Raw genomic sequence first — 13,450 nt, 5'->3', positions numbered from 1 at the left:
ACTATGGAATATCATGTGAGCTTTAAAATGGATTAATTAGATCTTTGCAAACTGACTGGCAGACTTCCACCAAGTTTGGCTGCCTGTAGCAGAGCAAGATTTAGCAAGGTATGTGGAATATAATACAATATTTGTAAAATAAACATATATATATTTAATAATGACTAAAAAATTTGAGCCTCCTACTGTGTACCAGGAACACCTTGAAAATGTTTAAATGGACGGAATGATTTTAATGCTAAATATTTTTTAGGTAGGTGCTATTAGTGTTCTTATTTTATGTATGAGGAAACTCAAGTTGAGGAGTAGAAAGACTAAATAATTTGCGAAAGATCACACAGCTTAGTCAGGGTAGGGTTGGAATCTGGGCCCAAGTAGTTGGAAGAAGAGATTAGACTCTTAGTCCATGCATTTTACTCTCTGAGTGATTGAATGGTGAGGAGAACATAAGCAACAAAAAGAGAAAAATTGCATTACAATCATACATTTCACATAAAGCTGTGTATGTTCATATATTCAGAAAGAGATGCATGATAGATAGTCTCCAAAATGAGAATGGTAGTTATCTCTGGGTGGTGTGATTATATGTAATATTTTTTACTCTCTTCCATTATTTGAATTTTATACAATAAATATACTAATTAAACAACCAAAAAAATTTAAAAACTATTCATTGTAGAAAACACACAAATTTGCATGCATTCACATTTACTAGAATTTTCTTACAGAAATGATCATGATCATTTTACAAAGTTAAAAGGATGTTTCTGGTCAGTATGGAATTTAAAACTGAAACCACAGAAACAATTCAAAATTGAGACTGGATAAGAATATAAACATTTATTTACTGGAATACACAATTAAATGATGATAGGCCATCAAAAGATGTTGGAAGAATTTTACAATGTACTGTTATATTTGAAAGATAGGTTCAAACTTTTATGCATTGCAGAATACCCTAAAAAATAACCCCTCCATATATGTATGAGGTTGCCTAGAAAAACATTGAGAGTTTATATATCAGTATATTACATGTGCTTATTTCTGGGCACCAGGGTTATGAGTGATATTTTTCCTTCCTTCTTTTGCTTATTTTTTGTGTAATAAACACACATTACTTTTAAAATAAGAAAATATATGTAAGTAATAAAAATGTTTTAACCTTTTCCCTCGTAAATCAATAAAATCCAGGAATTTGTCCTGATGAACTGATCATAGATATGCACAAAGATTTATCCAAAATGTAGGCACTGCATTTCTCTATTATTTGTAATAGGAAGAAAACTATAAATAAGTTATCTAACATTAGGGCACTGGGCTATGTAAATAGTGGGATAACCAGATGATAAAATATTATGACACCAATAAAATCCATGCCTTTGAGGAACTTCTAAAGACATGGGCAAATATTCACAGTATTATTGTTAAATGAAGCAATAGAATAAAGACTTTTATTTTCCTACAATTTAATCCTTAAAGGGAAAATGACTATATGCTTTTATTTTATATTTTTTACATTAAAAAATATTTTACAATAAAGATATATTATTCTTATAAGCAAAAATAATTTTTATATTAAAAATATGATAAATATTACCTTTTAAAGGGATTGTATAAGCTTATGTAGGTATTAGCTATGGCGGTTAACCATAATAAAATCATTTTCTTATCCTCACTTCCCACACACACACCCTTTTCCTCTCTCCTTCTCTGAGTCTCAGGTTACCCTTTTGAGAAATGAAGACTACATTGTTATAAATGTAAAGCATTGTGTACAGGAGACACTCAATGTATCTTAGTTCTTTCCCCTTCAGTACACTAGCAGAGGACAGCCACTTTCATTCTACACTTAAGGCTCCTAATATCCAAGAGGGATAACTCAGAGATACTCAAGCATATTCAGACACTCTACCAATGCAGATCCAGGGCACAGGACAGCCTTGTCCTCACTCTGATGAGTGATGGGGTGAGGACGCATAGTGGGGGATGGTGAACACCAAGAATGGGAATAGGACAAAGAAAAATTAGCCTGGAGAGTCTCGAGAGGAATTCATTGGTGGCCTTGGTTTTGTTTCTCCTCAACAGTTCAGGCAAAGAACAGAAACAGTACCATTTTCCAGAGCAATTTTGAGTCCACACCACTGGCCAAGCCTACAGTGCTCAGTGTTTGGAATAATTTGTGCTCTCATCTCTTGCACACTCCTGAATTCTCTTCCTTGTATGTAGTCTTTCTCTTTTGTTCACTTTGGCAAGGCTGACTCTTGGCTTAGCTTTCCCCTTTTCCTACAGCAATTTTGACTTCCAAGAGGTCTGAAACTAGATTAAGGGTTAATAAATCCTTTGCCAGGTGACATCCCATTTCATAAATACCAAAAACAGCAATTGTATGACTTACATGGTGTTCCAAAGGAATACAAGCTTGGGTATGCACCTGAGTATTAATTGATTTTGTTTTTAATATTAATGAGCATATGATTTGGTCTAGTTGACCTTCAAATTTAAATTAGGTACTGATTAAATAATAAGGCAGGTGAATTAAGACGAGTTTAAACAGCACTTTATTTTCCCCCAGAAAGCTGCCTTGGCCTTGGCTCTAGGTGAAAATGAGCTATTGGAAGTGTTGAAAAAACTAGAACAGAGCATATTATTTATCTTAAGGAGGTTGGCTATATCTTAAATAGTAATAATAATAACTTTGTAAAAGTTTCATCTGGAGTACTTGACATTCCTGTGTTTATATGCCCATTTAATGTGATTGCTTGTATATTTGTTAACTTAAATAGCCTTAATACTTGTACTCCTAAATTTGTTTTTAAGGATTTAAAGTGCAAACTACCATTAAATCAACAGAGTATTTTTAACCAGTAGAGAAAGAAGTCCTCAATAGATAAGTACACATCCTATTTCACAAATAACCTCAAAATGCCTAACAACCCACAAATCTTTTCCCAGGCCAGCTTTACCTTGGAGTTAATTTCAATTCAATCCTGGTTGCCAAATCTTTGGCATGCATTCCGGATGAATTATTCATCAGCATTCTTCCTGCTAATATCTCATGCTCCCAGCTCAACTCCTGCCCACCCTATGGCTTTAATGACTCATTGGGAACAGGTGTCATCAGTGTGTAGCTCACAATCTAGCTCTTGATCCATGAGCCAGTCAGTTGCATCTCCTTCTGTTGGCAGCTGGCACAGTTAGCAAGTACATGGGGGTAAGCGGGCAGCAAACATGGGTTCCTGGTTCCCAGTGGAAAATATGTCTAGAACATTAAAACAAAACTGCTGGCAAAGAGGACACCTGCGCTACAATACTTCCCTTTGAAATTCTTCAACTTTCACATGACTGTTCGAATTTTTTAAATATCTGGTCTCCAAAGTGACAACAGCCATCTTATTTTTTATTTGTTTGTTTTCAATACTTTCACCCTAGAAGATGCTAATTTCCTGTGGAAACCAAGGTTGTAACAAATGTAAAGCCAGCCCACTAACAAGCAAAGCTGGAAATAACTGAATGAGCCTCAAAATCCTTGGGAGTTTTATTAGAAAGAGAAAAAAAGACCTGTCCATAATATCAGTGATTCTAAAGCCCAAGAAGATGCTTGGTCAGGATCAAAGTCTGAAAACGAACTCAAGAGAGCAAGGGCTTCTTCAGGACATTTGATCAGCAAAAATGTTCTGCCACTTAAATTGGAGAGTGTAATGAGCATTTCTATAAGCAATCTTATAACTGCAGAGCTCTAAAATAGCCCAGATGTCACTGAGAAGAGATATTTCTGCATGAAAGCTAATAATGGAGAATGTTCGAAATGAATCCTCAACACATATGACTGCCTTTTAACCTTATCTTGACCTCAATCTTGAAGGATTTCAATGGATTTTTTTTTTCTAAGCTAGGTATCTATCAGTCAAGACGATAGTTCCATAAGCATTAGACACGTGTTCTAAGCTGGTCTAAGCTCTGAACTGATAATCAATTAAAAACAGTGGTTTTCTATACATGCTATTTCAGAAGAAAAAGGCAAAAATCACACCCTAGGCATTCTGTTTTTAATGGAAAGAAGATTGCATACTAGTGTGGATTTCAAAACATTTCTATTTTCCCTAAGTAAATAGGTTAATAGATATTAATGGCTTATTTCAGTAATACTCATAAAACTTCACATTTAGTCTTACATAGGAACTGCATTTGTGATACATGACAGAACTCCTTCATGGAGTTACCATCATTAAAAGTTTTATGTTAAAAAAAATCCTAAAAGTATTCCAAAACATGGATCCTGGCATAAGCAATTAATGGTGTGAGCTCCTAAAAGCATCAAGAAACATCACAAACAGTGTGCTTCTGTGAAGGTGTGATATCTCCAAATTAAACAACTCAACAGGAAAAATCCCAGCCTGAAACATGGTCACATTCAAATTAAATTATCCCTCTTTCATGTTTCTTAAACTCTGCTGCTCAACTTCATGACACTTTAAAATTTTTATCACAAACTAAATGATTGGTATGTCCAAAATTTTTGCTTAAGATGAACACCACTTTCTGTCTTTTTGCTCTGATCACATTTGATCACATTTATTTGTCTCTCTAAGATGACCTAGGGTTTCCTATCAGAGCCTATGTGGGTATTTGACATCAGTTATATTTTTTAGATACACTATGTCTTAAAAAACAGTTAATGCACTCTAACTGAAAAATACTTTATCACTAAAATATGCTGATCATCATCTGAGCCTTCAGCAACTTGTAATCTTTTTCCTGGTTAGGGTCTTGCCTCAATGTTGATAGCCACTGCTGGCCACTCAATGTTGATGGCCACCACTTGGTTGCTCAAGGTTGAGGTAGCTATGGTAATTTATTAAAATAAGACAGTGATGAAGTTTGCCACAATAATTGTCTCTTCCTTTCACAGAAGATTTCTCTGTGGCATGCAATGCTGTTTGATGGCATTTTACCCACAGTAGAAATTATCTTAAAATTGAACTCAGGCCAGGCGCAGTGGTGCTTGCCTGTAATCCCAGCACTTTGGGAGGCCAAGGCGGGTGGATCACCTGAGGTCAGGAGTTCGCAACCAGCCTGAATAACATGGTGAAACCCCGTCTCTACTTAGAAAAAAAAAAGAAGAAGAGCCAGGTGTGGTGGTGCATGCATGTAATCTGAGCTACTTGGGAGGCTGAGACAGAATTGCTTACACCTGGGAGGCGGAGGTTGCAGTGAGCCAAGATCGCACCATTGCACTCCAGCCTGGGCAACAAGAGTGAAACTCCATCTCAAAAACAAACAAAAAATTGAACTCAATACTCTCAAACCTGCTGTCTTCACCAGGAGCAGATTCCATCTCAAGAAACCACTTTCTTTTTTTAATAAATAAGATGCAACTTCTCATTTGTTCAAGTTTCTCATGAGATTACAGTTCAGTTACATCTTCAGTCTCCACTTCTAGTTCTCTTGACATTTCTACCACATCTTTAGTTACTTCCTCCAGTGAAGTCTTGAACCACTCACAGTCATCCATGAGGGTTGGAATCACCTTCTTTCAAACCCTTGTTAACGTTGATATTTTGGCCTTCTCTCAGGAATATTCTTAATGTCATCTAGAATAGTAAACCCTTTCCATATTTTCAGTTTATTTTGCCCAGCTTCATTACAGGATGACATCACTATCTATGGCAGTTACAGTCTTAGAAAATATATTTCTTAAATAGAAAGACTTGAAAATCAAAATTACTCCCTGATCCATTGGCTGCACACTAGACGTGTTAGCAGGCATGAAAACAACATTATGTTCCTTGTACATCTTTGTCGGAACTCTCGGAAGACCAGGTGCATTGTCAATATGCAGTAATATTTTGAATCATTTTTTTTTTAGCAGTAGGTCTCAACAGTGGGCTTAAAATATTCAGTAAACAATGCTATAAAGAGACATGCTATAATACAGGCTTTGTTGTGCCATTTACAGAGCACAGGTGGGGTAGACTTCGCCTAATTGTTAAGAGCACTAGGATTCTTGGAATAGTAAATGAGCATTGTCTTCAACTTAAAGTTGCCAGCTGCATTAGCCCCTAACAAGAGAGCCAGCTTGTCCTTTGAAGCCAGGCATTGACTTCTCCTCTCTAGCTATGAAAATGCTAAATGGCCTCATCATCCAATAGAAGGCTGTTTTGTCTACATTGAAAATCTGTTGCTTAGTGTAGCCACCTTGATCAGTGATTTTAGCTAGATCTTCTGGATAACTTGCTGCAGCTTTTACATCAGTACTTGCTGCTTCACCTTGCACATTAATGTAATGGAAACAGCTTGTTTCCTTAAACCTCATGAATCAGCCTCTGCTAACGTCCAACTTTCCTTTTGCAGCTTTCTCACTTCTCTCAGCATTAGTAGAATTGAAGAGGGCTAGTACCTTGCTCTGGACTAGGCTCTGGCTTAAGGGAATGTTATGGCTGGTTTGATCTTCTGTCCAGACCATTAAAACTTTCTCCTTATCAGCAATAAGGCTGTTTCAGTTTCTTATCATTCACGTGTCCACTGGAGTAGCACTTTTAATTTCCTTCAAGAACATTTCCTTTGCATTCACAACTAGGCACAAGAGGCCTAGATTTCAGCCTATCTCAGATTTCAACATACCTACCCTCCTCATTAAGCTTAAACATAGCTAGCTTTTGATTTAAAGTGTGATTTAGTATGCAACTCTTCCTATCACATAAACACATAGAGGCCATTGTAGGTCTATTAATTGGCCTAATTTCAATATTGTTGTGTTTTAGGGATAGGGAGGCCCGAGAAAAGGGAGACAGACAGGGGAATAGTGGGTCAGTGGAGTAGTCAGAACCACATTTACTAAATAAGTCCACTATCTTATATGGGCACAGTACATAGCACCCCAAAACAATTATAATAGTAACACCAAAGATCACTGATCACTGATCACCATTACAGACAGAATAATAGTAAAAAGGTTTGAAATATTGTGAGAATTATCAAAGTGTGACACAGGGACACGAAATGAGCACATGCTGTTGGAAAGATGGTGCCGACAGACTTGCTTGATGCAGGGTTCCCACAAAACTTCAATTTGTAAAAAATGTAATATTTTCAAAGCACAGTAAAATGAAGTGCAAGAAAACAAGGTAAGCCTATATTACTTTTCCATCTGGGGACTTGCCAATGAACCAGGAGAGAGAGAAGAAAAAGCACTATTTTGTTTTCCTTTAGATATATATATTTTTAATTGTAGCATCCCCAGATCAATGTCTCCCTACTTCTTCCTTCCTCAAACTGTCTCCTAGAAAAGTAAATTGTTTTTTTTTTTTTTTACTTTTTCTGGAAATACTTGGGTCAGAAACATTTTCTCATAGTAACTGTTGACAGAATGGAGAATGATGCTCTTGCCAAAGATTCATTTCTAAGGATGCCTTTCAAACATTTCTTTTTTGAAAAATGGTGCTCCCTGGTTGGTGGTCCTCAAATGCCACTCTTTCAAACCTTTTCCTGATGAGTGGCTGTAAAGAGCAGAACTGATTAATTCTGGTGTTTTAAATAAACATCTCTAAACATAATTTCTCTGATCATTCTCTCATTTCATAAACAGTTATTTTCCAAAGGAACAAATGTAAATGTTATATATACATATATACACATATATATATATATATATATAAATTTTCTATACAGGCTAGGTATGCAATAAAAGAGAGTAGGTGGTGTAGTCAATTATATTGGAAACAGAGACACTTAAGAAAACCTAGTTATATTTGACTTGCTGCTTCATTTTTCCATGTAAACAAGCCCAAATAGTCTCTTTTAAGAGTCTGCAATTATTAGATATAGTTAGTAGCCTCATACCTTCATCTTTACAGTCTTCAACTGCCTCTTCTGAAGCAGGGCTGGGCACAGTGACAGTGTTGACACCATCTATAAAGCAGAAAAGAAACACTGCCTCAGAGTTCATCCTTCCAGAAGTCCAGCTGTGGCTTTCCTGCCCTGCACCTCCCTCCACTCTCCACCAAAGAAAGCATGAGCCTGCCGCATGCTTGAATACACTGAATGCTCTTTGAAGGGGCTAGTGGTTTGGGACTCTCTTTTATAGTTAGTGAAACAGGAACCTTCAGTTAAGTCAGAGACCAATGAGCTACAATCTATTTCTTAGTGAAGAATGCCACTTGTTGCTAGTAGTATCCTTTGGCATTTTGTTTCTTCCTCATCCCTCAAAGGATGATATATTATTTTTCTTGATAACAGATTGTGAAAGAAAGCATATCCTTGCAAGTTCCTACAAAGTGCTTTTATGTGCGTGTTTCTAAAGTTTGTTTTTTTCTTAGCACAGCACTCCTGCTCCATTATGCCAGGCTGTCAAACTGCAGGGAGCAGCTCTGATGGCTGTCAGCACAGAGGCCTGGAAGAAGGGGAGCATTCGGCACAGGTCACCAGAAGCCACCAGGAACTTTCATGTCACCCGAGAACAGAATGGGAAAATGGGGACTAAGGACATGGAACTCTCTGTTCCCCTCACAGCAACAATGAACTGCATTAGAGTAGACCTCTCTCTCCTCAGTGTCATCAGCCCCTAGTGACCCTAGTCATGTTTGGCCTCCAGGATAACAGCTAACTAGCCTACTCCCTCCCATTCAAACAGTAAATCTAGACAGGCAGGATTACTAAAATCATTTGCAATGTTTAATACCTGATAACTGGAAAAGGAATATATATATATATATACATTATGGACAAAAGATGGGCTAGAAAATATGTGATTTGTGATTTGATTCCAAATGTGTGTCAGTTTTCATGCATAGATGAGTTATCTTTAGTTCTATAACCCTGTTACTATAGAAAAAAGTATTTATAGTGTGCACATGTGTATATATATAGAGTATATATATAGTTTATATGTATAAATATACTATATATAAACTATAGGGTATATATAGTATACATATACACATATAGTGTATATATAGTTTTTCATATAGTAGCAGAAAATATGTATAGCTATATACTTATATATAATAGTGATATATAGTTATGTACATAGTTATATATACATATTCCCTGATACTACATGAAAAACTATATATATATATACACACACACACATTACATATGTGTGTATATATACACACATACATTACATATGTGTATATATACTACCTGGATCTATAGTTTATATATAGTATATTTATACATATATGGTATATTTATACATATAAACTATATATATAGTACATATGCACACACACATATTCATAGTTTTTTATGTAGTAGCAGGGTCAGGGAACTAAAGATAACTCATATATGCATGAAAACTAACACATATTTGGAAGCAAATCACAAATCCCTTATTTTCTAGCCTATCTTTTGTCCATGATGCATGTACTATTACTTGCAGGTCAGGTGTCCTTTGGAACAGAATTCTCTGTCACTATCTCATCATTTAGATCTCATTTTAACTATCACTTCCTCAGAGAGTCCGTCCCAAACCCAGACAATGGAAATTTGCCTTCTGGGCATTCCTTCTATGTTTCCTTATTTCTCAGCAAGGCATTTATCACTATTGATGTTGTTATCATTTTTATTTGTTTATTGTTTGGAACCCCCACCAGAATATAAATTTCAAAGAAACAGAGATGTTGTTTTTATTGGTTGTTGGTTTATTCTTCAGTGCCTGGAATGGTGCCTATGACACAATGAACCCTTGATATGTATTTGTTAAATTTTTTGGAAGAATATTATCTACAACTTTGATCTGATTTGATCATGACAACAGTCAAAACTGCTGGATTACACTGTTATAAGATTGTGTTTTTTCATGATGTGTAAGAGGCCTGCAGAGCTATATAATCAAAATTGAAGCTGGAAATTATATTGAATGAAAAGGAGATACTTTTATTTTGGAAAACTACCAGCAGGTCAAAAGAGCTTTAACGACCCATAACCACATCTTCGATTTCTCTGAGCTCTGATTAGGGAGGATAAGAAATGAGCAGTGTGAACGTAACAATGCATGTTGACACTGGCCAGGATTATAGGTGGACTCTGCCATTGGCCTCTGTGCCAGCCGGCGAGCTCACTTGGAAAAGCAAGGGGAGTCACTCAGGGATGCATTTAGGACTCTTCTTCACATTGAGAAGTGCCCCTATTGTGGTGATAACGCTATCAGATTCAAGGGCTGGAGAAGAGGGCTGACATTCTACCACTCCCTCCTCACAGGCAAAAGGATCTCAAATCTACAAACTACTTGTTCTCAACTGGTTAAAGGGAAAAGATGAATAAATCAAACACAGGCAAATGTGAGTGCATGCATACATGTGTATGTGAGTGCATGCATATGTGTGTGTGAGTGTGCGTGTGTATATGTATGTTCAGGGATGGGAAACAATCTTTGTCAATAAGGACACTTTGGGCCTGGGTGTGGTGGCTCGTGCCTGTAATGACAGCACTTTGCGAGGCTTAGGCGGGCAGATCACTTGAGATCAGGAATTCGAGACCAACATGGTGAAACCCTGTCTTTACTAAAAATAAAAAAATTATCCGGGCATGGTGGTGCGTGCCTGTAGTCCCAGCTACTTGGGAGGCTGAGGCACGAAAATCCCTTGAACACAGGAGGCAGAGGTTGCAGTGAACCGAGATTGCACCACTGCACTCCAGCCTGGGTGACAGAGCAAGACTCCATCTCAAAAAAACAAAGCAAAACAAAACAAAAAACAAAAAACAAAAAAAAAACAGTTTGGGACACGATAGTGAGTGAATAAAACCTTTGAAACCTCAACAGTCACAGAATGGCCTCAGCTGTCAGCAGTTTGTTGACTAATACTTGTCAGCCCCAAACAATAAAAACAGTGACAGCTTTTCACTCATCTGCTATGGAGCAGAATGTGTGGGTTGGGGGTGGGGGAGGGTTGGATAACAACAGTTTTCTGCATCAGAAATTCATTTCATTGTAAGGACTATCTTGCAGCAAAGGACGCCGGCCGACCCAGTCACAGGTACACAAAGTCCTTGCTGCCTTGCTTCAGTGCTTTCTCTGATTGGCCTTCTTCAATTCCGTCTTCCAGGTTAATAATAAAAGCTTCCAGATCTCTAGCAAAATCTCCAAGGTTAATGTAAGAAGTTTACAGTGAAAAACTTATCACACTACCTGGTTTAATTCCAAGAGTTCAGCATATGGCCTAGGATGTGCTTGGCAAACAGTAGGGCTCACTATTTCAAAAGTGCCCCTCCATGGGGCTTATTAGAGTTGGGAGAATAACTGGGAAACTAAAGGGAACAGGGATTTTTATTTTTATTTTTTTGCTGCTTATGTTGGTGAGTGAATGATTGTGCCTATCATTCTTTTAAAGGAGAGCATGACTGAGTACAAAAATGGATAGGAAGAGCTAATAAATCACAGGTGACTTCAATCCCTTTTGAGCCTTAAGTGCTATTTTATTTTAAAATGTTCAATTTATAATCTACAGTGTGGAATATATAAACTTTCAATGGACACATCTGTCCTTTAGTGAACAGAGGGGGTGTCAGGAAGGGTTTAGATCTTACTTAGAGCTCTGTGTGTGGGGTAGTCAGGGCCATCGCACCATCTCCTGCAATATGCAGAGAAATAACCTGAAGCATAGCTCTTCAAAATTTAATGCAATACACTAAAGAACATTCTACTCACTGTGCAGGCCAAGCCTCTTCTTCATTTCCTTTCATCAGTTTTTATTTCATTTTTTCCCTCAAGCTAAATGTACTAATTTGAGCTTGACCTAACTCAGCCAAGCTCTGCCTTGGCACTTTCAACCTCCGCCCGTCCCTCTTAGAGCTTTGCCAGCCAAACTGTTATAGGGCAGAAAATTGAATTGGTGAATGAGATGTGAGAATGTGTCACTCTGTTTGAAAGCACTCAACTCATAGTTATCAGAGATGGTGGCTTCCTGAGGGAGACCCTGAATGAACACTGGAGTTCATCTGGTGAAATGTATAAGCATTTTCAGACAATAGCATTGAGTGAAGTTACTGTTCACCTCTGCAGATGAGGCCTAGGTGACTTCTCAAAAGAAATCTGAGCCTACCTGCATCTTGGCTCTGCCCTTCCATTTCTTCCACACTTTGCTTCTCCTCTGGACCGTTCTCATCTTTCAAGAAAACCATAGAGGAAAAAAAATGCATCAAGTCAATTTGTGAAATATCTCTTTACGGCTAATATGCAGCACTGAAATTAATTGTAACCAATGTAGCATGACTCCCCATAAAGCCAGGCAGAGAGATGAATCAGAGGCATGAAACAGAAAAATTACCTACATAAATAAGTGCATTTATACTCATCCCTTCTCACATGATTTGCTAGATGAAATGTTTAACTGCAGTAAACAAAATTCACTCAGCAGTCCCGGTAACAAGTCTCTCCTTGCTCGGCATTTCCCAAAATATAATAGAAACTTCAACTCCAGTCCACTTTTCTCCCTTGACTTAAGTAACATGCACTGTGTAAGGAAGGTTGGCTAAGTTTCTCACCCTTTATTTCTCTGTATGATATATGCTGCAAAAAAAAGGTCAATTTTCACTTAACTTCCATACGGCAGTCTAACATACCTATGCTATAAAATATTTTGTCTTGAACAGATTATGTTGGTTGAGTTTATGCTATCATATATAGCTATCTGAAAAATAACTGGTCAGGTGCAATGAAGGCTGTATATTAGCAACTATCTGAAACTTTCTTTTTTCTTAAAATAGCTACTATATCTGTGGATTTATCTGTAGAAATAATAAGCTTTTTGAAGGTTAAGTATAGGCATGGTTTTATAACTCATTGCTGGGAGGGTCTCCAAATTGCTTTTGGTTTGGAAAATGAAGCAAATAAAAATGATGAATTTATACAAAGACATAAGAATAAAGTATAAAACATATAGTGAAGTACAGAAAACAGAAGCAGAAGTTACCAACCAATATTCATGTGGGTTAAAGATGGCCACAAATGCTTTGTCTCTGAAGGAGTGGAGCCCATTCCTTCTCTTTAAGTCCTGACTGGCTGTGAAACTTCTTTAGACCAATGAAATATGGTGGAAGTGATATTCTGGGACCTACAAGCTACCCTGCAAGATCTGGCAGCCTCTACTTTCTCCCCCTGGGAAGCCAGTCCCCATGCTGTAAAGAAGTTGAAGCTGGCCTGCCAAATGGAGGGAGACACATGGAGAGAGGGAGAAAAGATGTGTGGGGAGCATGAAGGGCCAGACCTGTGAGCCAAGCCTTCTTGAACCTTTCCACCCTGCCAGCTGCCAACCAAATGCAGCTGAGCAGTGACCTCAGCCAGTGTCACAAGGAGCAGAAGAGACATCCAGCTGAGCCCTTTAAAAATTCCTGACCCACAAGCAGGACTGAATCACTTAACGTTGTCTTGCTTGAGTGCTTTGACCCGCCATCTCCTCCTCCTACCAACTCTTAATTCCGAGGCAAGAGAATCCTCCCAAGAGGAGGC

At 37.6% G+C, this 13,450-nt stretch overlaps 1 protein-coding gene across 8 annotated transcripts in view; it reads right to left on the bottom strand.

Moving 5' to 3' along the window:
• The window catches only part of MACROD2 (mono-ADP ribosylhydrolase 2), a 2,054,393-nt gene that overhangs the window by 107,906 nt on the left and 1,933,037 nt on the right, over positions 1–13,450 (bottom strand). For all 8 annotated transcript variants that reach the window (XM_055105084.1, XM_055105083.2, XM_055105081.2 and 5 more), the window contains exons 11-12: positions 12,045–12,107; positions 7,840–7,908 (exon numbers count right to left, since the gene is read on the bottom strand). In XM_055105084.1, the coding sequence (XP_054961059.1) occupies positions 7,840–7,908; positions 12,045–12,107 (132 nt within the window). The remainder of the gene's footprint in view (positions 1–7,839; positions 7,909–12,044; positions 12,108–13,450) is intronic.

The sequence above is a fragment of the Pan paniscus genome, chromosome 21 (genome assembly GCF_029289425.2).
Source record: "Pan paniscus chromosome 21, NHGRI_mPanPan1-v2.0_pri, whole genome shotgun sequence".
Taxonomy (NCBI): Eukaryota; Metazoa; Chordata; class Mammalia; order Primates; family Hominidae; genus Pan; species Pan paniscus.
This window is presented reverse-complemented; position numbering and strand designations above follow the sequence as displayed.